Raw genomic sequence first — 25,595 nt, 5'->3', positions numbered from 1 at the left:
TGGGGTTGTTAGCCCAGGGAGGGGAGAAGCAACATACACTGTCTGTGTGGACATGGGTTTTGTGACAGAAAAGTGCATCTGGACCTGAATTTTCTGTGCTCCTGGACAACTTCTCTGAAATGAAATGAAACAGGACCCCAGGATCCTATTCTAGAGAAGAGGGATGAAAAAGTCGTCACAGTTTGTTCATATAAGCAGTCAGATGTGGGACTGTCAGTAAAGAAGAAGAGATCACTCTAAAGCAGTTGCTGGGTACATGCAGAGGTGCCCTTAGGCCAGCTCTGTGGTTGATGAAGTGTGGAGTACTGGCAAATTTGAGGTCCAGACATTTTACTTGTCTCTAAAAATCACTTGTTTATTTGTGCAGAAGAAACTTTGAGTCTACAGCACTTTTCAGCTGATGAAATCACCACACATGCCTGACTGAGCCTTTGCAACCCTCTTGTGATGACTAGAGAACAGTATAGCTTATGTATTTGATATAAAAAGCTACCTCAAAGAGTAAACAACAACAACCACTCAGGAGGAACTCCTCATTCAGCATAGGTATGACTCCTGCAAGTGATCTTTTTTCCTCCTGCAACAACGTCCCTTTCAACATGCTTGAAAGATCAATAGGTTAACCCTAATTTTAGATCAAATGTGCTCAGAGAAATGGCCCTCAGAAAAAGCCCTGTAGTCTAACCCTTTTCGGCCCCAGCTGGAAGCATCTGTTGCTTCTACAGGTCTGAGCCATCACCTCTTTGCACTGTGCATCAAATATACTGATCTTCTCCCATATGATATACTGGAGTGTCTCTGAGAGGAAGTGCCAACACTAATGATGCCTCACTAGTATAGAAATACAAATGCGGTATTGAGCTATAATAGCTATTTTGCCAAATAACTCCTCCTCAGCCCACACTGTGTACTGTGGTGGTAGTCTCTGCACATGGGGAGACTAGCCACTGAAAACAGCAGTTAAGCTCCCGTTTTTATCAATAGGGGGTTTTATATATATATATATATTTTTAATATCAGAAAGCAGAAGTTACTTTAGATGTTTATCCTGGGTTCAGCTGTAGCAGTTATTTTTCTCCTTCTTAGTAGCTGGTGCAGTGCTGTGTTTTCGAGTTTAGTCTGAGAACAATGCTGATAACACACTGATGTTTGTAGTTGTTGCTGAGTAATGCTTACCCCAATCAAGGACTGTTTCAGTCTCATGCTCTACCAGTGAGCAGGGGCATAGGAAGCCGGAGGAAGCAGAGGCAGGACACCTGACCCAAACTAGCCAAAGGGGTATTCCATCCCACAGCACGTCATGCCCAGTATATAAACTGGGGGCAGCCACCCAGAAGGCCCAAATGGCTGCTCTGATCAGGCTGGGTATTGATCGGCAGGTGGTGAGCAGTTGCATTGTGCATCACTTGTGCTTATTGTTCTCTTTTCCTTTTCCCCTTTTAGTTTTATATTCTCTCCCCTTGTTATATCCCTTATCATTATTACTATTGATCGTAGTAGTAGTAATTTTGTATTGTACATTAGTCATTGGACTGCTCTTATCTCAACCTGTGGGATTTACATTCTTTTGATTCTCCTCCCCATCCCTCCGGGAGTAGGGGGGAAAAGAAGGAGGGGGAGTGAGCGAGCGGCTGCGTGGTTCTGAGTTACTGGCTGGGCTTAAACCATGACAGTGGTGAATGAGGGAAAAAGACTTGGCCCCGCATTGAAGTTATTGACAGCCTGAGACTCAGAGCAGGAGAGAGCTTGGCTTTGTCAGCAGTTACATGGATCAGAGATGGCTGTTGGGTAAAGGTCAATCCTAAAAGTCCTATCTACAGAGACTGCAGCAAGGGTTCACTACATCAGCTTTTCATCCTAAGTCTCCTGCAGTACCAAGGCACGCAGAGGTAGCACTGTTTTGCCCAAGCGTGCTTTCCGCTTCAGCTCCATAACTTTTCACTTGCTTTTAAAACATCCCCAGCTACAGCCTCATGTCAGAGAGGAGACTCAGTGACTCCATACCATATTGTTTCTTGATGAGAGCAAGCCAGCAGGTGTGATCCAGGAGTGCACCTAACACACCTCAGTCACTCTCAGGTGTACAGTCCCTGAAAGCAAACAAAATCTTGTCCAAAGCAACCTCCTCCTCTCCCAGGAGCTGTGGTTCATAAAGTGTTGGGCCTTGGCAGGGAGTATTCCGCCCCACAGAACTGTTGATCCATGCTGAAGGAGCCAGACAGTGCCTGAGTGAGCTGGAGGAGAACCAGGGCAGTATCTGTGTTCCCAGGAACAAGTAAAACTGAGTAGGGTTCTCAACTGTGCTAGCCTGTGGGTACCTCTGCCCCCCAACCCTGTCTGTCAGACTGAGCCACCAGCTTGTACGACAGGTCTAACTATTACGTACCTGCACAGGCACGTATATGATGGTAAAAAATACTTTGTGTTTTAACTGAAGGGGATTAAAGGCCTGATCAGGAAATCCAGTGTGTCAGGTGAAAGCACTTACCATGAAAATATTTGCTTCCTTGATCTTCAACACTAGGCAACTGCAGAGGAACTATGGGTGGTGTCTTTGGTTATAAAAGACAGACACAGTAGTGGCCTTTAGAGGCAAACATTTTTTATTCATTCTTTCTGTGTGAGGGGGTTGTTTTTGTTTTGCTTTGAACACATCAGCTATAGTGGCAGGGTGAGCAAGAGGCTATTTTCTGTTCTGATTTTTTTTCTCGCTCTTCTGAATAAACACTCCTGTAGGTACACTGAGCATTGGGTCTCCTGTCTCTAGACCCAGATTTAATGGCTGCTAGTGGAAAGTGTATTTAGCCAAGCATGAATAGCCACTGAAAGCAGGTCCCTCACCCCTTAGATGCTCAGGACTCTGAGATCAGCTGTGGCTGGTCTCCCACAAGTTACTGAATCCAGAGAGAGCTGTAAAGGGCCGGGAAGCTGGTGTATTTCTGAGAGTAAAAGTTAAAGTGTCCTGGTTTTTGAAGAGATTTTCTGTGCATGGGGGGTGGCTTCTGTACAGCTGCAATTTGCTCCCCAGAGAACAGCAGAGAGTGATCAAATGAGGGTCGTGAATTTAGCATGGAGAAAGACTGCTGTGTGCTGTCATCTCTGAGCGGAGGGAAACAACTTAATTCTGTAGATGCGGCTGTTATTCTCAGAAGAAGGAGACTTTGATTAGGAATGTGTGAAAGGATTTTATTCTGAATACAGGTCTGGGGTTTGTAGCCCCAGGAGACTCTTACTTTTGGGCTTGCTCTGTGCTTTTTCTTTCTCAGCTCTATTCAATCTCTTAAATTTTTCTTATTCGTTATTCCTCCCCTGCTGTTGAAAGAAGGAGCAGCAGAGATTGCATTTTTGCTTGTAGTATCCCAGCGATACTGCCATCATCAGGTGAAGACCTCTATCACTGTTAGGGTCCTGAATTCTTGTGCATGTACATGACAGAGCAAGTGGGAAGCCTGGCTCCCCTGACACAAAATGGCAATTAAAGCCAAAGTTGAGCTCTGAACAAACATGGGCCAAGGCACCGGGCCTGCCCATTTCAGCAGCAGTCTGCTCTCTCTTCCCTCCTGCCACTTCTCCGTCTCCTGCTCAATGGAGATCATTTTCCTCAGCATTGTTTCCCCATTCCTGCTTGGAAAAACCCTAAGGCAATGTACATACGGGGTAGATCAGTGAAGTTTAGTTGTACGCAAGACCCTGTAAGCCCATTTGCTATTCCTAAATGATTCACATACTGCAAAATGTTGGAAATCCTGTGGCGTTGCTGGCTATCCTTGCAGAACAAAAGAACTTGGATAAAGAGGGTTACAGACCATCCTACCATATTACATATTTTGGGGAGGAATGAGGAAGAGTCTATGCTGCTATAGATAGATAGGAAATTGAAAAGGCTGGCATATGGATTGCCACAATTACTCTCAAGACCACATTGTCATTATTTTCTCCAGGAAAAGAAAGGCTTGTGAGGGAGGTAAGGAGTGAAGGGATTCCCAAACAGCCTCTCAATTGCACTTGCCAAGTCATATCTCTAAATAAATTAGTGAGTAACATCCCCATCTGAACATGGAGAAGATGCATTTTTGGGGCATGCATATACACCTGTAATCCTGAGTAGTAACATTATACAGACAGAGACACCCTTTATAAACACAGTGCTTCTAAGTCTGTAAAAAAATCACTTTATACGGCTCCAGCTTTGAAGGAAAGCAAATACCTGTTTGTACATACTCATGTTCTGCTCTGATAGCTTACCTGAAAAGTAAGCCAGATTTTGTCTTAGGCTAGGGGCTTGGCTCACTCAAAAAGCAGCGAGGGGAATACCTCAGTTGGGAAGTGGAAAGGGAGACACAATAAAAGGATCTGAGAACTTGTCTCTTGCAGCTTTTAGCTGGTAGTAGAAGAGGCACAAATTTCTACTCTTGCTCAGCCACCAGGGAGAAAGTGCACTGCAAGCAGGAGCTGGAAAACTCTTACATTCAAGTTCTTGTTCATGGGCAAAAAGAAGCACATCATATACGTGTGTGTGTATATATATATATATAAAAGCCATTAATGATTGTTAGTATAATGGAAATCTTAACAGACTAACTCAAGAATCATTATTATGTGAGCCGATTATTAGTGCGAAATGGAACAATAATGCAGGTAGGGTGCTTATATACAGAAAAAGTCACAATAACAGCAATAATAGAATTAAAACTGCAACACACACAGCTCATTCCTCCACTGTTTCTCTGGGTTCTAAGATCAGTGGTTTCACGCTGGTGGTTTTGGTGGTGAGTTATTACAGCAAGTTGTCAGAACCTGGAGTCCTTCACAGGGAGGAATGTGATGTTTGTGTTGATGGGTTGTTATTTTGTCTGGGTTTTTTTTTTTTCTTTTCCTCTCTTCTTTCAAATTTTTTTTTAAACTTTTTTTATTTTTTACTTCTCCCCTCCACCTTCGCCTACTTAGGGCCATATATGTATGTTTGCTAACAGATATTTACACCTTTCTTTTTCTTCATTGGCCTGCAGCTCCAGGCTACATCTGAATTTACTATATACGGTGCCATTTACTCATTAGATACAATTTCCTTTCTCTCTTTGCTCCCCTTAAAATCAGCTCTGTTCAGCTCCAGGTCTCCAGGTTGGATTATTTATTCATTTATTTTAACCATTAGTGAGTTTGGCTGGGGAACATGTTTGTGTTTGCCACCTCTGCTACAGGGCCAAGCACACTCAGCAGGGGGTACAGTGGAAGTGGTTATAAATGGTGGGATTGTTGGCACTTTTTCTTATAACCTCGACTGTTTGCAAGTAACCTGGAAAAAATTAATTGCTATGTTAGTCAAGGCACGGTGAAAGGTGTGAAGAGCTGTAATAAAAAATCAGGAAAGCTGAAGGCGTAAAATAAAATGCCACAGTCTTTAGTAAATAGCACAGTTCAGATCTCAGAGGATCCAGATAAATCTTACCTTTTATATCACTATACCATTTCCTGGAGCAGATGATAATCATGGCTAATACTTGTCCCAGCTGGGCCAGCAGTGCTTCTCTATGCTTAAATGCTTTTTCAGATGGAGTAATATTAGGGCTAATATTTTTCCAATTTTTCCTTTTTTAAAAATGACAAAGCATAATTATAGGCATAAAAAGAAAACAAGAGGAAAGGACTAAAATTATGATACATGAACAGTCCAAATTAGAAGAGATTATTTGCTGCTAGGACAATGCCCAGGAAGAACTAGTGAAATAAATGAGGAAAAAGCCTCTTATTCTTTTGTTCTCAAGAGCCACGCTTCTCCAGGACTGATTAAAGCTCAAGTTCTTCAGTAAATTGCACAGCTAATTGCATGATGCTGCGGTAAGTGCTATTGCTGTGCTGCAGCTCCAGAAAGAACTAGCAGATGAGAAAGTTCAGGGACTGACTTGAAACCAACTTTGGCAGCAGCTGAGCTGGAGCAGCATGAGGTTCAGCACTGCCTATATTAGACTGCAGAGCTCTGTATTGATATGACTGTGACCTACCCAAATTGGCTAGTATAGAGCTGAAACTAAATGGCTAGCAGTAGTTTATATTTGTTAACTATGCTTGTATATCTTCACCTACTGGCTTGAAAAGTTTCTAAGTGGAAATTAATTTGTGATTTGTAGAATCCTTTTTCTTATATATCCCTTTCCTTTTATTTGAAAATTATTGATTGTGTTTCTAGATTTCCTTCTCAAGGGAATTACTGAGGCCCCAGCAGAGCAGGCAAGAATTTACTGCAGAAGGGACTTACTTACCCTTAGGGCTGAAGGTTTCTTGTGGAAGGACCAAATCCAGTCCTTCCAGGCCACCTTGTGCCTGCAGCAGGCAGGAATGCCTCACATTGCACAGAAATCTCCCTCATGAATGTTAAGGAGGTGAGGATGGAGGAGGAGTGGTCTTTCTCTTCCATTCTTGTGACAAGGGGGATTTTCAACAATCAGCAGTCAAAAGACTGCTCATTTGGGACTGTCGAGCTCCTGTTCATCTGCAAGGAATGTCTGCTCAGCTGGTGAGTGTAAATGTGGCAAGCAGAGATTTCAGCAACTAAACATCTAGAGAGGTGGATCACTGTGGGGGATACAAGTCTCACAGAAAGCAGAGCTCTGCTACTGGGCTCCAGTTCTATCCTGTGATTTATCTGAAGAAAAATCAGAAAGCTGTGTTTTCTGTTCTGGCTGCAAAATCCAGATATAGTTAAGGTCTAATTCTTCCACTTCCAGTCCCTGCAGGCAATAAAATCTGATTAGGTAGCACAGTGGGACAAAACTGGAATTTATACTTAAATGTGACCTCAAAGAGCTAATAACCCTTTGGAAAGTCTTACTTCAAGACCTCAATCCTCTTTTCCAAGTCCAGGTTGACACAGACCTCCTGGCCCTGGGGGAGAAGGTAGAGGTCCAGTCTCATTCTCCAGAACTCTGGCAGGGAACACCCAGGAGATAGAAAGCAGCTATACAAAGTATAACAACCTAAGATTTATATGGGAAATACAAGGTTGGAATGCATATTGGTTTTGGCTGAAACATAACTACTATTTTTTTTTTTTAATTTATTTTTTTTAAATTAGACCTGCAATGGACACTGGGATAGGCTAAAGCATCTATCTCTATGCTCTCATCTTTGGAGGAAGGAAAAAGTAATATTAGAGCTGCTAGTGTAAAGTTTGTATTTGAAGGGGGAGAATCTACATTTTCTATGCTCCTGAAAATTTCCTCTGGAAAGAAAGAAAAAAACCCCCACACAACCCCTCCACCCCCCAAAAAAACCCAACCCCAAATAAAGAAACAAAACCCCCCAAAAAACCAACCAACCAAAAAAAAAAACCAGTGGAGAAGAGAAATCAAAACTTCAGAGTCCCAGGAAATGAGGAATTTCTGTCACTCAAACATTATTAAAAACACCCATCTTAATCCTCTGAATTCTACTCATCATTCAGCATTTCACTTGCAGCTAAGAAGAGATCAGAAATATGACACTCATATACTATTTCCCACCAGGTGTTATGCATAAGTAAAAGCATCAGCTCCTCTTTGCTCTTCTGAGTGGATTGCAGTCAGTGGGAGTTTTGCTTTAAGCACAGCCTGCATGTGAAAGGGCATCTTTCACTGAAGAACTTTTCCTTTCTTGTATTTTTCTTTTGAATATAGTGGAAACTTCCCACTTTAAGGTAGATAACGCTACAAAAGAACCCAAAAGAAACAGTTACCACTGAGAAACTGAAAATGTTACCTTCTATTTGGTTAGTATTTTCTACTGATGCCATTGAACTGGACTGCTAGGGATCCAGGGATTTTGAAGAGACCTGCCAAGACCCTGAAATGCTGCTAATTCTCTTGAATGCAGAGATAAAAAAATGGCATCTGTCCAGGTGCTTCGTTATTTATGAGACTCGTTGTCATATCCACACTGAAGGGAAAAATGGGAATGATAGCTACTTTTTCTAATTGTTTCTATCTAAAATGTCTACCTAAATGTGAGAAATACTGACCAGCAGGCTTGTGCTGGTGGGGATATTTGAAATAGGAGCCTGACACCGGCAAAACACAGGAAAGAAAGGTCTGGCATATCAGAGGCAAAGCTGCTGGCTTGCCTCCCAGCCGCAAGCAAAAGGCAGGGTGACCTCCACCTGTGCCTATGGCTTTCAGTGTCTCTCCAGGACAGGTAACTGCAGGGTAGTCGCGTACTTCCCCAAACAGATGCAGTGGATCTGGAAAGACATTGCTGCCACCTGCTGTGCTACTTTGCTTTTAAATACACAAACCCAGGCCTTGAGTAATATTGATCCTAAAGCTCATGTTTTCCCATTTCCCATAATTTGCCTTCTAGGGTTAGAAAAAGATTAATTGCTCTGCAGGTTTTAACCTGATTCTATGTTAGTGGTCCTGCATTCTGCACTAACCACCCAGAAGTAGTTCACAAGGCATGGTGAAGACCTCAGCACCTACGTGGCCCAGGAGATCGCAACAATCATTTCCTGCCCATTCACACCTGTGTTTGGCAGTGTCACCTGGCTTCAACAGCATTGACCTCCACCACTGGGGTTTGCCTGTGGTCCAGACCACGTGACAGAGAAGGTAAGGAAGGAGGACATCTGTTTTAGGGATCCTACACCCTATGGCCTTGCCTCCAAATAAAATTGAATGTTTAACTTCATGATCTATTGATTCTTTTTTAATTCAAAGCTATTTAACCTTTCCCCACATTACTGTGAGGGTGGTGAGGCACTGGAACAGGTTGCCAAGGAAGCTGTGGCTGCCCCATCCCTGGAAGTGTTCAAGGCCAGCTTGGATGGAGCTTTGAGCAACCTGGTCTAGTGGAATGTGTCCCTGGCCATAGCAGGGAGATGGAAGTAGGTGACCTTTAAGGTCCCTTCCAACCCAAACCATTCTATGATTAATTTTTCAGAATTACAGTTTCGTGAAAAAGCTTTTGACTCCTCTGCAGACGGCAGTTCATTTAGAAGTGTCCAAGTTGTGTGTGCAAAGTCGAACTCCCATTTTCAAACCAACTCACTGTAAGAATGTTTCTAATCTGAAAAGTGTCTGAAAAAGTGGCACCTTTTCACTCATGTGCCCACTTTTCCATGATTTCTTGAGATCAGTTATCAAAGTACTTGAGGATCGTCTGTGTACCATATTTAAATATTGTGGCATGAACAAAGAAAAACAAACCTGATGCCAGCTATTCAGCACTGCAGATTATTAACATTCTTGCCTAGACAATTCGAATGATCTCTGAAAAAGTGAAAACATGATGGAAGTAAAGAACATTTTATAGGGACTTGTGCTGTGAAAGATTCTTGGGTGGTTTGATCTTTGATTCAGATTATGGGTATGCACCTTTTACTGTGGACCATCTGTAAAGAACGCAATACTTGCACAGAGTGTGAAGAACAGACCAAATGAATGTAAACAGTGGAGTATGTGCAGAGAATGGAGAACTTGGAGTACTTGCACGCTTCATGGTAATTGCTAAACAGAAACTGGTATAAAATTTAATTGTAACTGGTGTAAGATTAATTGTGGCCTGGAGTAGAAGGCAATAACTGTCAGACTGCACAGAATTTGAGGACTGTCTGAGAGCTTGGCACTTTGAGGATTGCCATCCATTAGTACTGTAATTATGTTATTTTTATAATTCAGGCATGTAACAAAGGGTGATTACAATGTAAAGGAATAAATGTTCTGCCAGTAACACGAACACTGCCTGAATAAATTATTATTATTATAAAAGAATTACTTAGATGTGGAAAAATATTGAATCAGCTATTTAAGTACTCAATTTGTAACCACCTCATCAGTAGGAAGGTGATAAGGAGCAACCATTGTGAGTCTGCCAACATCAACCTGAGTCAAACTAATTTAACTGCTTTCTTTGGCAGTGTCCCTGGGTTATGGAGCAGTTTGCAAACCAGTAGTGGCGAAACATAGCTTTAGGGACTGGTGGGGAAATGTGGTACCAGAAAGCGGCTGGGAACATAGCAGTGACTACAAGTAGGTGGTGGCAGCTGTGACAATGGTAGAGAGTTGAAGCACAATGACAGGCAGCACAGAGAGGAGGAGCAGACTGAATCTGTCTGTTGGCAGCCATCCTCTCAGGTCATCGCTTCTGATTTTCTCCTTCCCAAAGTCTAGAGTGCAGGACAGTCATAAGCAGCTGCATAGAGTGCTGTGACCCATTTGGAGCACAGCATATAAAGAAAGTTGCTGCTAAACAAACCTTTTAATGTTGAGAAAAATGTAAAGAAAGATTAAAATATACCAGGTATGTTCAGTCCAGGGAGGAGAGATGATAAGGAAAGTGAGATACATAATAGACTGGCATAAAAAGAATGATGATGAATTATTCTCTGTGTAATTGGCTTGGTCCTTTCAGGTTAATTCAGTATGTTTGGGCAATAACTAGTATAACAGTGAAATGGTACAGGAAGCAACTTAAGCTGTGGAATCTATGATATGGGAGGCTTCTGAACAACAGGAGGACAAACACCAGTTAAGAAGGGTCCAGATATACTTGATGTGCTTCAGAAAAAGGGAAATTGAACAAATGGCTTCTACAGTTTCTTTACAATCATGTGTTTGATTCTACAGTTATCATGAATAACACTTAAGCTTGCATGAAGTCACTACATTTTTTTAAGTAAGTTACACTTACAGGAAGAAAAAAACAATTAAAACAAACCATGTAGATTCGCAGCTTAAATTTGGTTAAATAATTCAAGTAACTTGATCTCTACATTAACATTGCTATTCCATGTTGTCAACATCACTGAAAGCAGCTCAACAAATATAACTGCTATTTTCGAACTTTCTTCTGACGTGACGCTGCTAATAAACTAACATAAAAAATTACTTTATTGCTCGTGATTTTATATTACAATTTCGATTAAGTTTTATTTGCATATTAGTCTTTAAAGGGAACCTAAAGAAAACACACACTAAAACCAAACAAAACCAAAACCCTAAAATTACTAATGACGATGTGTACTCACTTTCAAAAATCCTGCTATTTTCTGACTGACTTTCTGAACACTGTAATTCCAAACCAAAGTACTTTATTTCTACACATTATCAAAATACCTATTTGTTTTCAGATTAGAGTAAAACCTCACAGAGGAAAGGAAGGCTTAAAACCGTACATTATTATTTTACAATTAGTGCTCAGATGCTTATTGGGTTCTGGAGGCAATTTACTAGAGTCATAGATACAAAAATACAAAATCATCTTTATTAATGAGGTATGCATTTGTTCAGATCAAGTTTCTTGGGATACAGCCTTCTATTTGAATTTCAGCTGGCCAGCCATTATATCTGTTCTTCTTCTCGTCAGAGTGGTTTATCTGTTTAAAAATTTAATAATACAAAAAAATCAATATTTGGTACTCCATTTATGAACTAATTTGTCCAACCTCATAAAACAGAAGAGGGTAATGGGGTAGGACTGGGAAGCTAAGTAATACATTGCACATCTTGCTCGACATAATGGGTGAAAATTCCCCCAGTTTCTCTCTTACACAGTACGCTTTATTTATTTCCCAGATGGCTGTCTTAATATACACTAAATTGAATACCTTTTTCCTGCAGAAGCTCTTTAATGTGAAGAAGATTGCAACAGTATTTTTGGAAAAAAACCCAACCAAACAGCTGTGGAAGTTTCATGAGCCTTTAGAGGGAGCCGGTATCATCAAGGGAACTGACCTTTATATTGGGTTTTCTCATTTCTGTCAGCCTCTGTCATACAGATGAGCTCTACTGGGCTTACAGAAAGCGAATACAACAAGGTCACACATGCAAACAGACATCTGATGTAAAAATGGCATCTTTAGTCCTCCTGAAGCCTGAGTGCAAGTTATTCAGAAAAGTTTTACAATGCAAACATTGCTGTGTTTGCATGGCCAGTCTGAGGCAGCCCAATTTTCATATAAAAATAGTCTTCATTTTAGGAATCTTTGGAATTTGTTCTTCCAGAAGAAAATGGAAGTCTCTGTACAGCATGTCAGGTTGGACATTTTAAAACTGAAACTCTCTAGAATCGCTGGTGACTTCTGAAATTTGTGTACAGATGGTTTAGTGCTGGTGTGGTAGAAGTCAGTACTGTAAATGGCCCAGATCCGAAGTAAAGAATGATGACACATTAGAGAACTTGTTTTGTGCAACTGAGGCTTACTGAACAGACTACAGTTATTATAGCTAACACATGAAATCTGCACCTGAAGGTTATACCTTATATACAGACAAACATTAAGTGAAAATAAAATGAACCTGACCTTTTCTTTTTGGATGTCATCTGGCAGCTTGAAGCCTTTGGCAGCTATAAAAGCCCAACTTGACCTGAACTTCATATTCCATATTTCTTTGCTTCCCAGCTCTTCTACCAACTTTTTGGTGTCATTTTTCAACCTAGGAAAATGTAGTGGAGAAAAGTGTTAAAAAGTCAGTATGTGAAAAATGCTGAACAAGAAACCAGCTGATTCATGCTTTACATTAGTAAGTAGAAGTACTTCAGCAGAAGTAAAAATGAGAAGTTTAAGAAAACCTGAGAGCTTAGTAGCACGCTGTTACACTTCCACAGCAAAGTTCTTTTTCTTTCTCCTCTCCAGGTTTCTGATGTTAATTCCGCCAGTTTGTAACAGCAGAGAGAAACTAAAATGTATCTCAAATACTATTTGATGTTTCAACCCTTCTTAAATAAGGGCAAGGACATCAATTGTTTATCAAATGAATGATTAAGTCTTCCGCGGTACAGTCACCATATCATGAATTTAACTAAAACCCCCCATCAAGATGCACTTGAAGAACAAGGTTAAGATGTCAGAAGGAATGCAAACTAGATACATTGTAATTGGAGGTGTGGACACCTTCTTAATAGAAGGTTACCTCTGCGACCCAGAGGTAAGACCAGTGCCCTTTAGGAGGACAACTAGTGCTTTTAAGCATATATAACACTATCCATCTTTGGAAGCATCAACGTACATGATATGGGCAAGCACTGAATGGACATGGAGTAAAAAACTTTTTAGGCAGGAAAGGAGAGAACAACCCTGACTATAGAGTGAAATTTACCATTCCTTTATACCATTATGCAATCATAATTTTCAAGCTATTCATTGCTCCTTTCCTCAGCCTGTCATGGATAACTTGCTTACCGGGTGCTTCCATCATCATGAGTCACCATCAAAAGGAGGGACTCTTCTGGTGCATTTTTAATGAAAGTCATCATCTCTCCTGAGTGGTCTGTTGAATCAATTACAAAGTGATTATTCATTACACACATATCACATTCCACCTACATTGAGCCTGCTTTCCGTTTTTGGCCTCCTCTATTCAAAATGAGACCTAATTAGGCATTTTTTTCTGTTTACAGGCAGAAGGCCTAATCCTGAAAAGAACAGAAAGCTGCTAGCTCTCACTGAAGGCTAGGAGAGGATGGACTGATCTGCACTTCCCAGTAGTAAACACAGATACTTTTGAACTTCTACAAAAGTCATTTATGTCCAGGGTAAGTATATAGGTGGCTTCTTATGCTTAGCTCACACAATATTATACATGCAAGCTGAGCATGGAATGGCCCAGGAGAAGTCATTTGCTATTCTGTGAGCTTCCTGCTGCCATGCTAACTACAGAGCTGAGTTACACACTTCACTGTCTATCCACTTTGATTAAGTGGCAGCCTATTTGCAGTACTAAGCTATTAATTTGTTTTGCAATTGTTTTGCAACACAAGACACTTGTCTTCCATACAAAAAAAAAAAAGTAACAAGCACCCTGGAGACATTACTGTCTACATACCATATATAAATTGTAGCCCCATGATTAGCCCCAGTGTCATTTCTATTCATGCACATAAGGTCAAAAGCATTCTTAAGTGGTCAGAGAATCAGCTTCCAGTGCCTCACAGCATTCTGTTTTTCCTTACTAATGGTAAGGAAACTGCTATCATTCAAAGTTTGGAAAATGTGTTAAGAGCTAGTCTTAAAGTAGATCATCTTTCCAGCTATAGGATGTTAAGACACAGACTAGCATATTTCTCATGATGATTTTACAACTAAAATAGAAGAAAATATGTCAAGAAAAAGAATTTTCCTGAGGGAACTATCTGGATGTTATACCTGATTAACTGCTATTCCTACCACACTGAAATAATGGAGGGGAAGGGGAGACACTTAAAAAATGGCAACTTGACAATTGAAATAAAAGGCAATCAACTATCTCAACCAACAGGAGAAATTCAGCTTTTCAGAAAAAATTTGTCATCAGATCTGGCCGAGCGTATTTTATGAAGAAAACAGCTGTTTGTTTCTAGCTGATCCCCATCAACAATGCAATCATAGTAATTTGAAAGTGCAGGATAATCATGTAAGTCATTTCTTAACACTGAAACACCAACAAAAGCTCTGTTAGATTCTTTTCCTTACCTCCTTCCCACATGTCAAAAAATTTTGTTGATGTAACTTTTCCTGTTTTGTCTGTAATTAAAACAAAAAGTTGTGTAAATAGGAGCAAAAATGATTAAAATCAATCAGCATATACAGTGTTTTCAGCTAAAGCTAGGCACCTCTACTTCTGTATATTACTGAGTCTCTGAGATTTCTTTTGCTTAGGTTTTTAAATTGGAAGGAATGTAGAATAATATCAATTTAAGATTTGGAGAGAATATTTTGTTTCATGTAGTCTCTGAATCACCAAATTATGAAGACATTTTTATTACTTTTTATTTTAAAGAAGAAATTCCATTTACTGTGTGCATCCATGTTTTTGTATCTACATATACTAAACTAGTTCACAACCATAAATAGGAAAAATGGTTACACCTAAGACTATTTGACTAAACTTAATACTATTCTGTGGAGTGTTTCAGATGTGAAGGCTTTCATACCATTTGAATGTCAGTGGACAGAAACTCAATATTCATCATTACTGCATCAGAAATTGCGCACGCAAACAATTAGTAACTCCAAAAACATTTTGGTCAATATTCATCATTAATTATGCTGCTGATTAGATGGCTACCTTTATTTAAACAAGACATGTACAATTGGAAACACGTTTCAAATTTCTAAATCCATGTCAACTGTGTTAAACTGATTTTTGTTATCCAAGACCCTGGTTGGATTTCTGCTACGAGAGAGGGTCTTTTCCATTTAGAGTGCATCAGCTCATTTCTATTGAGAAGATCCAGCAGTTCCTGATTCCTTTCTGGCTTAGCTTTGAACCATATAGTGTGAAATTACGAAAGCAGATTCTTTCAAACATAGGACTCTAAATGGAAGGTTTATCATGTGGATGAAGGGAAAAGGTGGCAAAAATCTGTCAGCAGTAAAACAGCATTCTAGAACTGGGCTTACTCTGAGCAGATATCACAAAAAATGTTTACATAAAAAAGTGTGTCTGTGTCTTGCATTTTTTTCTCTTACTCACAATTCACAATGGCAATGTTTATACCTCTTCCAACATTACCCTTCTCTTCGCTTATAAGCCTGGAATCGAAGTAAACACAGTATCAGTAGAATGCATCCATCCAGAAGCTCTGATCCAAAGTTATGTTTACCAGTGCTAAGTCATTTACTGTTGCTCATATTTTCTTCAGTTATTTAATTCAAGACTTTGTCGTAAACAAGAGCTATGGCATAAATATCTTGCACATTTTATCAGTTTCCTTCAACCATGCACAATGAATCTTCTAAAATGAGCCAGATCAACAAAGCACTTCATACAAATGCAGCCAGAAAGACAAAGGATAAAAAAAAAACAACCCAAGATAACGCGGTTTTGCGGCAGTATTCTGTGTGGACTATATCACAAAAGATCATTGTAAGGTTTTGAAGTCATTCTACCCGTCTAGTTTGAAAAGCCATGAAAGAACCTGACTTTGAGAAAGTGTTGACCATTCAACATACTGTAAACCGGCTATATTGCACCATGAAAATTAAAAATCATACTGGAAACTAACAGTTGAATGCATCTTATGTAGAGGAACAAAGAAAATAACCTGATATTAGGTATTAAAAAACAGGGGGGGGCAAGAATTAAATACTGCCAGACATATTCTGAAGCCCCCTGGTAAGAGCTTACTTTCTGCTACTGAACCAAAATGAAACACCCTTCTTCACATTACAGAGCACTTGCTTAGATTTAAAGTTAGACTGTTACTCACAGCTCATCCTCAAAACAAATTTTAGCCAGCTTTCCTTTGCCACCACCACTAAGAATCCGATAGGCGTAGCTCCCAGGTGAGCAGGGAGACCAGTGATCACATTTCTGTCTTTTTGGGACTGGGGCTGCAACAAGAAAGACGAGAAAATGATTTCTTGGATGCTGCATAAACAATTTATTTACGGAAAGAACCACTTGATATTAACATGCTAAGCTCAAACACATATACACAGAACCCAGTCCTGCCGGTTTTCCAGTACCATGGGGTGCTGGTTTTGGCTGGGGTAGCGTTAATTTCCTTCATAGTAGCTAGCATGGGCTGTGTTTGGAATTCGTGCTGGAAACAGTGTTGATAACACAGTGATGATTTAGTCTCTGCAGAGCAGTTGCTTACACAGGTTGAAGGCCTTTTCTGCTCCTCACACTAGCCCACCAGTAAGGGCTGGGGATGCACAAGGAGTTGGAAGGGGACATAGCTGGGACAGCTGACCCCAACTGACGCAAGGGATATCCCATATCATATGGGGTCATGCTCAGCATGTAAAGCTGGGGGGGGGAAGAAGGAAGGGGTGGACATCCAGTGTGATGGCACTTTTCTTCCCAAGTACCTGTCACATGTGATGGAGCCCTGCTCTCCTGGAAATGGCTGAACATCTGCCTGCACGTGGGATGCAGTGAATAAATTTCTTGTTTTGCTTTGCCTGCATGTGCAGCTTTTGCTTTACCTATTAAACTGTCTTTATCTCAACCCATGAGTGTTCTCACATCTACCCTTTGGATTTTCTCCCCCATACCACCAGGGGAAAGTGGGTGAGTGGCTGTTCGGGGCTTAGTTGCCAGCTGGGGTTAAACCACAACACATGGCAACATTATCTCAGATTTACTGGGGCTTTAAGTTATCATTGACTTTCAAACAGCTGCTGGGACCAAAAGCAAGCTAATTTAGGGAAAAATGCCTCTTATAATATGATTTGATTCAAATCTAGAGTGATTATTTTGTGCTATTTCATATAACAGGAAAGAAGGGCTGGAGGGTTGAAGGTTTACTACCAATACCTTGAAGTTATTAGTTCTGTCATTTTAAGCCTTTTTCACATGATAACATAGTCATAAAATGAGAAAAATGTACATATTAAGCCACCCAGTCAGATCTGAGAGAAAAAGTAATGAGAATTTAATTACAAAGTGTGGTTAGTGATTCAACAGTTTACCATAACTGTAAAATACATGTGATAGAACCAAAGCTGCAGCTATAGCTGTGTGCTTATACGCCAGCAAACAAACAAGGTGTTCTTACACTACTATTCAATTAATTATATTTGCATATTGGCAAATAAAGGCTGGTACTGTGTTTCATCAAAGATAGTGCCTAAGAAATAGTTCAGACTTGTACTTTACACAGACAACTTGAGTTTTACAATAGCACATACCAAATCATTTGTTAGCTAACAAGCCATTTGTCATTTAGCACGTAAATAGACAACACTGGATATAGTATAAGGGCACAAAAAAAAAAAAAAAAAAGAAATACAACTACACACCCCTCAACACTGGTTTCCTTCCAATGTCTTGAAGATCAGCCATAGGTGTTATTGTCTTTTTGGCTAAAAGAGCAGCGAATAAGTATCCCAAGTACCAAGCAGCCAACAAAGTCATCAGGATCCCTCCTAATTTCACAACATCTGACAGGAAATGGGGGGAAGAAAACCACAGACACATAAAGATGCTTTGATAGCAACACACAAACTCTTGTATTTTCTCTAGCATTGCTTCAGAAACTGGCTACTTTGCTTCTGACAGGCTATGTTAACCACAGCCTTCAGACGCAAGAATATTTATTTGTTGCATTCTCATCTCTGACAATCCCTTTTGTTCCTAAAACTTGATCTTAAAGCAGAGCCCTCCCCCCAAGACTCCTCTCAATCCACACCCAATACATCCCAAAGAAACATGAAGTTCAACTTAACCCTCACAGGATTTTGACTCTGGAATTTAAATACCAGATACTACACATAGCTATACAGGTAGTATGCAGTTACTATTGATTTTCTGTGACAGGCAGATACTACAGGAATGGTTTAAAACACCGACCATACAAGGAACTCCCTCCATCCACCCTTTTGACACGCTGGGTAAAAATAAATGAAGAAGGCCCAAATAACTTCATTCACACAATGAGCTCTGACTACATTCAAACCTGACTAGAGTGACTGTTTCACCTTCTCTCAGTTACATCACAGCTTCCCTGGGCTGTATTAGCAGTGCATCTCTACACTATGAAAACAATGGAATTCACAATTTTCCTATGAAAAAATATAAATAAATTCCACACTGGGTATCATCTCCTCTTCCTCATCATCAAAAATGCTAACATGCCTTCCTGATCTAGAAGAAATGCAGTACCTAATTTGTAACAATATACAAGGAAATAACACGCTGCAATTGTGAAACACTGATGTTTGTTTGTCATGAGATATTTCCTGATCTGCAAAGAAATATGTCCTTGAACACAAAGATCTGTTAAAAGGAAAGAGGAAAAGTTTTAGTTTCATAGTCCTGAAAATCAAGTTCAACAGAAGCAATGTCCAAAAATATCCAGTATGTTCATTTTGCCAATCTGCTAGAACATATTGTGTATTATCTAGCCTAAATCTTCCTTGAACCAGTTTACACTCAAGAAGACATTCGTTTCCTTCTTGGAACAGCGACTAAGATTTCTGCCCTATCCCTTCTCTAGAATAAGGCCAAATTGTTCACTTGCTCTCCTCAAGTCCTGTTTTGCAGGTCCTACCACTCTCCTGTGAATTCTGCCAAATTAGTCTGCTTTTTTTACTGCAGAATGGATACACTAGTCCAACACACACATTCTGGAGGCTCTACTTCTGATTATTCATGCCAGAAGGAAGTTAGAACATTGAAGTTATGAACATTGAAGGTTCTTCTGTAAATAATTCCAGTTTCTCATTTCCTGCATCAGAAAAAAAGAAAAGGAAAAAAGAAAAAACAGAGGACAGTAAGCCCTTTTAAGATACTGATCTGAGCTCTTAAAATGTTCTGTGACATTGTATTCATTGTATTTAGGAGTCACAAACGTGCATTTGTGTGACTGTAAGAAAGATACTGTGAGAAACTTACTATATTTTCATCAAAGGATTAAGATTGAGAAAGTAATATAATGAATCTTCAGAGATATAACACATTTTCCAATTATTTCCTCAGTCTAGAGAAATCTGTCTCAGTCTACCACTGGTAGTGGTACAAACCTGCACTAAAATAATACTGCAAATTACGCCAACATTTCACTCATACAGTGAAAGAGGACAAGAACACTGACAAAGTTCACATGCACAAAGAAGGAAGCTGCCGGAACCAAGCAGAATGAAACTTACTCAGCTTTTCTATTTTGAATATATGTGTATATATTACATATATATATGTAAAATCAGATTTATACACAAAACAAATTTGTAAAGGAGACTAAGTCACCATTTTCAAAGACAAAACTCAGGAAGAATTAAGTGGAAACTACAAGTCTATTTAAAGATTACAGTGATTATTTCTTTTCAGGGGGTGGGGTGCATTGTAAAGATCTATGAGACCAATGAGTCAGGTTTTATTTTGCTTTTTCTGTTGTTTGCTTAGCAGGTTTATCTTTACAGTGATTTAGCATTGTTTTTCATCATAATTGTGGAGCAATTCTTGGCAAAATAGGCTCAACAATGCAGTGTTTTACCTAAGCAGAAGAGAAAGTACAGAATATCTAACTTCTGTTATTATATTCCATATTTTACTTAAACAGCAAGCCGCTTAAACTTTTCTCAAATATGACTTCTAAGGTTTAAGGAATACATTTACCAACTCTTCTACACAGTTTGTACTTAATTCTCAAAACTGTCAGAAAATATTTTCACTGTCAATCAACTTCTGGTTTTCCTTTCTTAGGTTCATAATGCATTGGGGGGCCGCACTGACCCTATCTGCTGGGTCCACCCAGATCTCTTAGATTTATTGAGGTTACATATCCTGCACATGCATACTCTTTTTCTGAGTATCTGCATGGACATGTAGAAAACCCTACACAATAGCAGCTAAGCCATAAACTCAGGTAAACATAGGATAGTTAAGGAAGCTTAAGATTTGCTATCTGCAGCAGTTGGGAGTTATAAAAAGCAAAGTCCGATCTACATTCATGAAAGCCAGACAGTGCTATTGTTGATTTTTGAGGCTGTGGCTCCTTGACTTGCTTACTTGGCGCAGCACGGAGGAACAGGATGGGGACAGCATGCCGCAGAGGTGCTTGCTGTGCTCAGAGAGGTGGCACAAACCTTCCTCTCTCTGTTTCTGCCACAGAGAAATACTCAGGCAGAGATACTCGGCGATACTCACGGTGCCAGACAGGTAAGAGGAGCAGGAAGGAAGACACCATGCAGGCAGTCCGATGGCGGTGTGGCAGGACACATAAGCCAGCCAAGCAGAAGGACAAGACGATTAGCAGTACCACTTTACAGCAACTTCTCCTTCAGGTGCTCGCTTGCCCTTTGACAGCAACCAAAGCACTAAATGTAAGTGCAATATTATTTTTCTTTCTGTGCTCAGCTGACTTTATAACCGTGTGATGCCACAAGTCGCTCATACACACCCATCTGTAAGCAGCAGGACTTTGACAGGAGGAAAAGAAAAAAAGTAATAAAGACTAGAGTTTAAGTTATTCCAACCTAAAAAGCTGGGTGCTGATCCGCTTTCAGACGCTGCCCGAGGCTCAGCCGCGAGACCTAGCCCCGGCACCGGCTCCTCCGCACCGGGCCGGGCGCTCAGCTCCCGCTGGCCTCAGGGAACACCGTCGGGAACAACCTTCCCGCCCAGTCCCCACGGCCACCGGGGGCTCGGCTGGCCCGGCCGGCCAGGAAGCGGCGCCGGATCACCCACCTGAGGAGGGCGCAAGGCGACAGTGAGGCGCCGGCTGCCTCGGCGAGGGCACCGGGCGGCGACACCTGCACCCTCCTCACTCGGCAGGGCGATCCCCGCACCCGCGGGGCTGCTACTCACATTGCCGATTCAGCCACATCATTCACCCGCCCTTCCTCCTCCTCTTCGTCCCTTTCTCACACCTCGTCCTGCAGCCACTGGGACGGCGCGGGAAGGGCAGTCTCCACCTGTCAGCGCCGCACCGCCCCGGCGCCGCCGGCGGCACAGCACGGCATGGCATAGCACCGCTGGCCGACCCCCGCCGCCCTGGGCCATTTCCTCTGACGGGCAGGCCACTTTCCCCGCCATGTGGGCTTTTTCTTGGGAATGACCAGGGTTTGCCTAGTGTTTTAGCTATCGATATGGCAGAACAGGGTCCCACTGGAGCCACCTCTTTCCTCCACTCACCGCCACAGCACTGGGATGACACAAGTCCTACCACGGGCACCAGCTCACCTGGCTGAGCCCTTGGATTATCTTTTCTTGCCGTGGGCCCTGCCAGTGTTGCAAGCAAGGTGTCATGGACCCTTGTCTGGATGTTTCCTTCCCCCTGTGGTAGCTTGGTCAGTCCTCAGTTCCCATCACCCACCAAAAAACCTGGCACCGCTTGCACTCAAGATGTGGGCAGCATCCCCACTGAGGCACTGGAACAAGTTGCCCAGAGAAGTTGTGGATGCCCCATCCCTGGAAGTGTTCAAGGCCAGGCTGGACGGGGCTTTGAGCAACCTGGTCTAGTGGAAGCTGTCCTTGCCCATGGCAGGGGGATTGGAAGTAGATGATCTTTAAGATCCTTTCCAATCCAAACCATTCTGTGATTCTGTGATTTTCTCCCACTCCCCAGCCTCCCAAAGCCAGATGTAAGAACTGTGATACTACAGCACGGTGCTGGCAGTGCACATTCTCTAGTCTGTGCCAGGTAATGTGAGATACAGGTATTGCCCAACAGGATCCCAACATCGTGGACTTGCTTTTCTGTTTTTAAAACTTCCAGTTTCCAACATGCTCTGGTTAATAGGTGTTTGGAGGCCTGTGTGGGTGCTGAGACCCGCCAGTACCAGTCAGCCCTGACTGTGAACCAAGGAAATTACCGCTTATATCAAGAACAGCTTCTAAGGACTGAAGTAGCCTCTGAAGAACTCAAACATGTTCAGGAAACTGAGCTGAAGACCTTCAAGCTGGGCAAAACACAAACAAGAAAGCTAGTGATTTCATTTTGAAAATTGCTTAAACTACACTGTGAATTAGTATCTGCCCTTAAAACTCTCAACCTGTATGATCCCTTAAGCTTCTTCGTTCCCTCTGCCTCTAGTGATGCACAGAAATTATGTTTAGTTCAGCAAACAGATGAATAAAATCCTGCAGGAGGGCACATACAGCGTTGCAGCCAGACTGGGGCTTTTGCCTTCTTCCCAGGACACTCATGAAACCTATAAATGTTCCCAGTCCCTGGAAGAGAGGTGTTTCTTGTCCTTCTCTGTGAGCAGGATATTATAGTATCCTATAAATTGCAGGTGAAGCCTGCTGGTTATTTTCAAAGGTATTGGAGATTGCAAATGAAAAGCAACATGCAATGAAACCTAGGAGTGCGAATAATTAAAGCTATAGCATGGGACAAATAAACTGAAGAAATGAAAAGCACAGGACAAAAAGAAAAAAGAGTTATGAGTGAGCAAGAGAAAGTTAAGGACAACACTGGTCTCAGTTACTTTTCCAAATATGCAATTATTTCTGCACGAACTGCTATCCTGCAGGACAGCACATCAGAAAATGGTGTATCTGCTAATAAATGATTGAAAACATTGAATAGCGCATTTCTATCCTTTAAAGTAAAAATAATGTGTCTTTAAACCCAAAATGCTAGTCTGTGGTAGCCCGATGAAAAATTCTGCTGCTTTTATTTAAGCAAGGAAAATTAATTAGAATCAGGATAATTTATTTTTTAAATAAATTTATTGTATGAGCATTGGTGGGTCACAGACTCCATGGATAAAAATTTTAAGCCCCTAGGAGTTTTGTCACTTCCTCAACACTCTTCTGTTGAAAAACCCATCATTAGCAATCAGTGTCTGTTGGATAACTGCCAATTTACCTGCTTTTACCTACAAGAAAATTGTAGGAGGTTTCATCATTTTCAGTACTGCCACAGCTACACTGAGCTACACCTGAGCATTTGCTACAAAACCAGGCAACACAGCAATTGCTTTGCTTGCCTATCAAAGCCCAGGGATTCAGTGGTCTCTAGCTGAGGGGAATTTAAATTCCAAAGGACCAGGAAACTTTAAAATGTTTTACTTCAGGTATTTCAGTTTTGTGTCTGCAAAAGAAAAGTAATACTGTTCTTTCTCTAGTAATTAATTAGAGATGTGGGATGCAGAACATTTCTGAAGTATCATTTCTGTTCTTATTCTGTAATCATTCATTCTGTAATTTGAAAGCTTAGAGAAAAACTTTCAAAATGTGAATGTTCACTCCCAATGCTTGTGAGGCCTTTGGAGATAAGCTGCACAGTAAATCTGCCCAGGATACAAATAACTCTTGCAGACACTAAACGGAACAGGTGAATGTACATACATAGTGCTTAAGTATTAGCCTTGTCTTATCATCACAAAGCTGCAGTCATTAGAGAAATTTTATGGGCATTTGCTAACACTGTAAAATTACAAGAGATCAAGTTTTTGTTTACTCTTTGAGCCACTATACCTCCAGAGTTATTTTCTGTATCCATTGCACTTGGCTAGCAAACTAGCAAAAGTGTCATTCCAATCCTTGTAGCTATTTAACTTACATGTTTTCTGCTCACCCACAAATGGCCAACAATGTATTTTTAATGCTGCAATGATGGGTTAAAAGAATTTAATGATTTAAAATGGAGGCAGAGTTTGTAAGGCAGATAAAGAGTACTGTACCAAATTTTTGCTTGTAGAAGTCACAAGGAGTCCAAGAGGTACCAGAAAAACTAGAACCACCTACACAAAATATGCAACTGATGTTTAAGTTTACTAATTTTACCTAAGACTTGGGACAGATACACATACATACTGACAATAGTGGTGGCAATGAGGAAGAGCAGTTCTTTAAGCTGCCATAACAGCCATGCTCCACCATGTGCCTGAGTCCAAAATTCAGGTAGAATCTCAGCATCTTGAATTGTGATAGCATGAAGAGTAATGTGAAGAAATAGGGATTTAAATGTATATTTTAATACAATTATTTTATTTTTTTTTTTCTTTTTTTTCTGGTATACCTTGAACGTCTCTATTATACACAGGAATAAATACTTAGAAGATGATGACAGCTTTTATATACTTCTTTTGTGGTACGTTAAAACACCTTCCCCCCAGATATGCAACAATGGATCATGTAACAAAAGGCAAAAAGCAAGCAATGATTACTTTCAGTTGGTAAGCTAGAAAACCTGTAAAGCTGGTGAGTCTAGCTCCCAGGACATTGCTGGCACGTTAAACAACACAAAGGTAGGGCATATTTGTGTGTTCTTCTTATGCTTTGTTAAGCCAGAGATATGCAAGGAAAATATATTCAATTGCACTTCATCCAGATAGAAGATGATGACCAGCAAAGTTTCCTCAGTGTTCGCAGCAATAGCTTAATACATTATGGGCCCAAATCTAATTGTCTTTAATTTGTAGTGTCCCAAACTTTTTGGAAGAGGAAGGCAAGGGTAGTGAGAAGGGCAAGACGAAAGGGAAAGGAAAATCCTTCTATTAAATGCCGGATACTTTGTATGGCTTTGCACAATCCTACAGGATCTCTCTTGTCTGTTTTCTTGAAATGCTGCTGTCAGCACAAACATTACACCTCCAGGTCCCTATTAGCACAGAACCTGTGCAATCCCACATGGTCTATAGACAAGTTTGGATGTAAACAATTCTGCAAGACCACTCAATCAAGTAGAGAGTAACCAGAGGGAGCTGGATTGGCAAGGTCCCTGCTATCAGCAATCCCGAAGTGCTTGTAGCTTGATGACATCCTGTGGTACGTCCTGGAGCTCTTCCTTGAACCATTCTGCCAAAATAAGATTTCTCAACAAGGACCCAGGCTGATGCTACTGTGACGGGCTCAAGTCACTTAAAGGTGGTGCTGGAGTTCTAACAGATTAAAAAACACAATAAATCCACTTTTGAAGCCCAATCTGCACACACAGTGAGGGAGCTGGATTTCTTTCAGACTGTCTTCTAGAGAAGGGGGAAGACAAAAATTAGGTATCACCTTACCTGTTGGCCAGGATGGCAACAGTCAAGGGCAGTCACAGTGGGTTGATATTTCGGGACTGTGGGAAAGAGGTGGGTATAAGTTAGTCAATGAAAGGGAATATATATGTAAACCAGAAGACTGTAAAAATACATCAGCAGTTAAAAATCAGTATAAAACACCAGTCGAGAGGATGTTCAAGATGTACAACAACAAAAATATATCATACAGTAAGAATATGGAAAGCTGAAGTTAATGTTAACC

General features: G+C 40.9%; 1 protein-coding gene across 2 annotated transcripts; it reads right to left on the bottom strand.

Moving 5' to 3' along the window:
* Nucleotides 1-11,176: 11,176 nt before the first annotated feature.
* Nucleotides 11,177-21,339, bottom strand: FAM3B (FAM3 metabolism regulating signaling molecule B). Of its 2 annotated transcripts, none has more exons than XM_030476356.2 (8): nucleotides 21,204-21,339; nucleotides 17,699-20,815; nucleotides 16,159-16,282; nucleotides 15,423-15,481; nucleotides 14,420-14,470; nucleotides 13,151-13,238; nucleotides 12,272-12,404; nucleotides 11,177-11,344 (listed from the first exon to the last, which is right to left on the bottom strand). In XM_030476356.2, exons 2-8 carry the CDS (start codon nucleotides 17,922-17,924, stop codon nucleotides 11,255-11,257), a joined length of 771 nt encoding a protein of 256 aa, XP_030332216.1. In that variant the 5' UTR covers nucleotides 17,925-20,815; nucleotides 21,204-21,339; the 3' UTR covers nucleotides 11,177-11,254. The 2 variants fall into 2 exon arrangements, with proteins under 2 accessions (XP_030332216.1, XP_030332217.1); XM_030476357.1 differs by having other exon boundaries at nucleotides 17,699-17,839.
* Between the last annotated feature and the right edge of the window lie 4,256 nt (nucleotides 21,340-25,595).

This window comes from Strigops habroptila, chromosome 2, assembly GCF_004027225.2.
Source record: "Strigops habroptila isolate Jane chromosome 2, bStrHab1.2.pri, whole genome shotgun sequence".
In the NCBI taxonomy this organism is placed as follows: domain Eukaryota; kingdom Metazoa; phylum Chordata; class Aves; order Psittaciformes; family Psittacidae; genus Strigops; species Strigops habroptila.
This window is presented reverse-complemented; position numbering and strand designations above follow the sequence as displayed.

What these genes read in the sequence shown, in the direction of transcription:
- FAM3B (XM_030476356.2), bottom strand. Translation starts at nt 17,924, where the DNA reads ATGCTAGAGAAAATACAAGAGTTTGTGTGTTGCTATCAAAGCATCTTT. An exon ending in TTTTGACATGTGGGAAGGAG is followed by an intron (nt 13,239 to 14,419) that starts GTAAGGAAAAGA and finishes TTGATTCAACAG; the next exon opens with ACCACTCAGGAGAGATGATG. An exon ending in CATGATGATGGAAGCACCCG is followed by an intron (nt 12,405 to 13,150) that starts GTAAGCAAGTTA and finishes ACATTTTCCTAG; the next exon opens with GTTGAAAAATGACACCAAAA.